A 3,800-nucleotide genomic window follows, 5' to 3' on the forward strand; every position below is an offset into this window, starting at 1 on the left:
AATTATGACCTCAATAAAGTTTACATCTAAATGCAAGTCAAACCTAAACGCATTACTCATGTACATTACATAACTCAAAATTTTTATTTAGCACAGATTGACCACATCCTCTCTTCAATCAGTCATGGTCAACTGTCATCATGGTATATCTGGAGCAACTGGTATTTCACTGTGGTTAATGAAATACACCACATACATGATGATAAATTGAGTAATAATATGAGAAATACAGCTTCGCTTCTGTATACATACAGTACAGTTCAAATGTTCTTAATAGCGTCAAATTCAGCTTTTTTTCTTAGATTACTGTAACTGACACAGATCACGGGTCAGGACGTTCTGTTTCTCACCAGCATGACAAGTTGCGTTTTTTTTTTTTTGCGTCAATATGTAAATTATGTTATGTTATGTTCTACGTTTTATGTTGATAATGACAGATAACATAACCCTTAGACAAAAGGGTCCTTTAGGGATCGTTAAAGGATTGTTTGTGACAAACTAAAGAACCTTTCAAGATTAGGTCTTTAGGTTGAACTTTTCAAAAATCTAGTATGTTTTTTTTTTGTTGTTGTTTGTTTTTTTTGTTTTGCTTGATTGATTGCATTAGATCAGAAATGAAAACTTATTCATTCCTTATGTAATGATATAAATCTACTTCAATTCAACTCAGTTCAGTTTTACTTGTATAGCGCTTTTAACAATGGACATTTGACCCAAAGCAGCTTCACAGAAATACTTTAAATGTGTCCCTAATGAGCAGGCCAGAGGCAATGGTGGCAAGGAAAACCTCCCGTAGATGAGGGACTCTAAAGGGAACCCATCCTCGTCTGGGTAACACCAGATAGTGCAAGTTTGAATAAATAACTCCCTTCTACGAATATATAATACTACATGGTCTATTAGTTCAGCTGTGTAACCAGGAAAAGTCTTTCCAGTTTTTTTACATGAAGTCTGTTTTGTTGATCTCTTTAGTTGTCAGTGTTTAAACTGAACTTTGCAGAATGAAATCCTGGCATCAAATGTTTTGCGAGAAACTTAGTATGTGACATAATAACATATCATTTTTTTAAAAAAAAAACAACGCACGTAATAAATAGTAGTAAGAATTGTAAGGATTTCAGAAATCTTCCCGTCGTTTCAACCAAAAACAAGTCAGTAAAATTCCAAGACAACACAAAGGATTGATTCTTTTTTCAGTTTTATTGTTTGTTTTTTTTCAAGTTACACAGCTTGAATATTAAAAAAAAAAAAAAAAACAACACACACACAATAAATATATAATAAATAAGTAAATAAATACATTTGTAATAAATAAATATGCATTTCATCTTTAATTATTGTCAGTTTGATCTGCTACGGTAAGAATCTCTTCGATCAGAAGATTTGAGTTGAAGTGATCGAAACGAACTGAAGCGTTGGTCTCTCTTAACTCGTTTGCGTGTATGTTTTAATGTAAAACGACAATTCTTCAGTCAGGCTCTGCCTTGCAAAACTTCCAAAATGACAACCTTTTAGATCTTTATAAGGAGAACGTTCCGAAGAAGGTTTTCCCGCCGGCGCTCTCCACTTTGGACAGCAGCTTCCCGTCCATGACGGTGCGCAGTCGGTCTCCGGCCTCCAGGTTGAACGCGGCCCCGAGGTAGACGGCGCCGTACCAGTATTTCTGGTACTCTTCGGTTGTTTTCCTGCAGGCCGATCTCGTGGCGCTCAGCAACGGCTTCCATGAGCTGTAAGAGTCAGACCAGCGATACACGGCGTGGCTCATGTGCATCACCTCGCCCTCGGTCTCGTCGCTTTCGGCTTTACAGAGCAGACGGTACGAGGCCTGGCTGTAGACGAAGTAGAGGCCGTTGTGGAGAATCTTGATCTCGTTGTCCTCCAGTTTTAAGCCTGAAGAGAAGGACTGGTCTGCGTTGTCGAACCACTGCATAGATTCGTTCGAAACCTGCGGGTTGTAGTGACCTTCGGGGAAAGAAAAACGCAAATTAGACGTGTTTTCTCGTTCCTTTGACATGTATTCTGATCTCTGTAAGGGTTAATACAGCTGCCACATCAAATCTGATTTTTCCCCACAAGTTAGAATGACAAGAATTTCAATTCGGCTCATATCGAATACACTTCAGCGGCAGGTTGATTTTCTTCTGTCTTAGTCTAGGACTGGAAATTGAAATCCCTTCGGCGCATTCCTAACCTATGTTTCCTTTGGAGCGTTGTTTATTGCAGTAGCTCATGACTCCGGTCTTACCTGAGAGATGGATCGCAGCCTTTGCAGTCTGGGAAATCTGCCTGAGAGAGTGCTTGATTTCTGATGCAAAGAGAGAAAAGAAACGTCGTCGTTAGCGTCCCGAATTTCAGAAGAAGGTTCAGAGCGAAAAGTGACTAGTGAACTTTTAATGGACAAAAGTTGAATGGAACTCACCTTGGGTTTCGTCTGGTTTGTCTTGCGTCTGTTAAATGAACGAGAGAGAAACAGGAACTGTGTTATTGAAGAGGTAAATATTAACACGCTACAGAGCGGCGTCATGTCTCTATTCCTGCGTCTCACCTTGTTTTGAGTAAAGCACACAGCAGCGGCAGCGCAGAGAGCCATGGCGAGAAGGACTCCACACGTTCTCCAGACTCCTGAAGCAGACCACGAGGCCTTCTCTCGTACGATCGTCACCCGGGGTCCGTCCACATCCAATACAACCTGACTGTCACTGGCCATCTCTGAGTCGTTTAGTAGTTAGTCCTTCAGGAGAAATCTAGCCTTTCTGATTGCAGCTCCTGCAGATGATATTCAGTTCGGATATCTGACTTGGAGTTGAATTCGATCTTCGTGTCTGTCTTTCGTGATCGTTAATGGTACTCTCGTTTGCTCGTCTGCTTTTAAAGCCGAGAGATGCGGGTAGACATGAGGGAAACTCCACTGATGTCAGACGCTTCACGCATTGAAAGGAGAACTAAGGGGAAGAAACCATTTGTGAAAGCCCACACACACACACACACACACACACACACACACACATACCTCTGTTTAGCGCACACACAGACACACACACACACACACACACACACACACACATACACCCACATACACACAGAGTACTCTTATCTCTTTGTGCCTACACTTTTGTGCTAACACAATCCATGCTTGTGTTGTAATATTTTGTTTTAAATTAATTTTATTATTATTTAATCTGAAGACAAAATATAGAGGTTTTCTAGCTGTGGGATTTTTTTTTTTTTTTTTTTTTTGTTTCTTTCTGCTGCTGTCTCGTGTCTTGTGCTTTTTTTAGCGTATTACTCTTCCTTCCTCCTTTCTCTTTCGGCCGAATTTCAGTTTCCTTCCTTGCTTTTCTTCTCGTTTGTCCCCCTGCCTTTCCTCAAAGTAAGCTGAACAGATTAGATTAGTCATGCTTATTCTGTAGTCTTTAGTCTTTACTTGTCTGGTGGGATTTTGTGGTCAAGGTACACTTTAAATCTAAATCCTTTAAATATCCTTCAGTGGGCGCTTATGAGAAAACAAAACCTACTACAAAGTCCTTTTTTTTTTTAGAACACTCAGTGGAGGATGCAAGGCTTTAACCGAATGAATCTGTGTAAGTGTATTATCAGGGCTGTAACCAGGATCAAACTTTTACTGCCGTCCAGATTATTATTTCATTTCAGTTGATGTGTTTGGGAGTTTTTGTTTTTTTTTAATGCCAGTTCGCTAGTTTTCCATTTTGCTAATATGGAACATTTTGGAATATTCCCACCGCAAAATATGACATCACCTGGGGGGGGGGTGGTGGGGGGGGGGGGTTAGGGAGGAATCT

At 40.2% G+C, this 3,800-nt stretch overlaps 1 protein-coding gene across 1 annotated transcript; it reads right to left on the reverse strand.

The window, feature by feature from the left end:
- Positions 1-388: 388 nt before the first annotated feature.
- On the reverse strand, positions 389-3,231 carry tnfa (tumor necrosis factor a (TNF superfamily, member 2)). The gene is made up of 4 exons (XM_053637329.1): positions 2,546-3,231; positions 2,420-2,447; positions 2,246-2,305; positions 389-1,962 (listed from the first exon to the last, which is right to left on the reverse strand). Exons 1-4 carry the CDS (start codon positions 2,705-2,707, stop codon positions 1,520-1,522), a joined length of 693 nt encoding a protein of 230 aa, XP_053493304.1. The 5' UTR covers positions 2,708-3,231; the 3' UTR covers positions 389-1,519.
- Between the last annotated feature and the right edge of the window lie 569 nt (positions 3,232-3,800).

The sequence above is a fragment of the Ictalurus furcatus genome, chromosome 12 (assembly GCF_023375685.1).
Source record: "Ictalurus furcatus strain D&B chromosome 12, Billie_1.0, whole genome shotgun sequence".
Taxonomy (NCBI): Eukaryota; Metazoa; Chordata; class Actinopteri; order Siluriformes; family Ictaluridae; genus Ictalurus; species Ictalurus furcatus.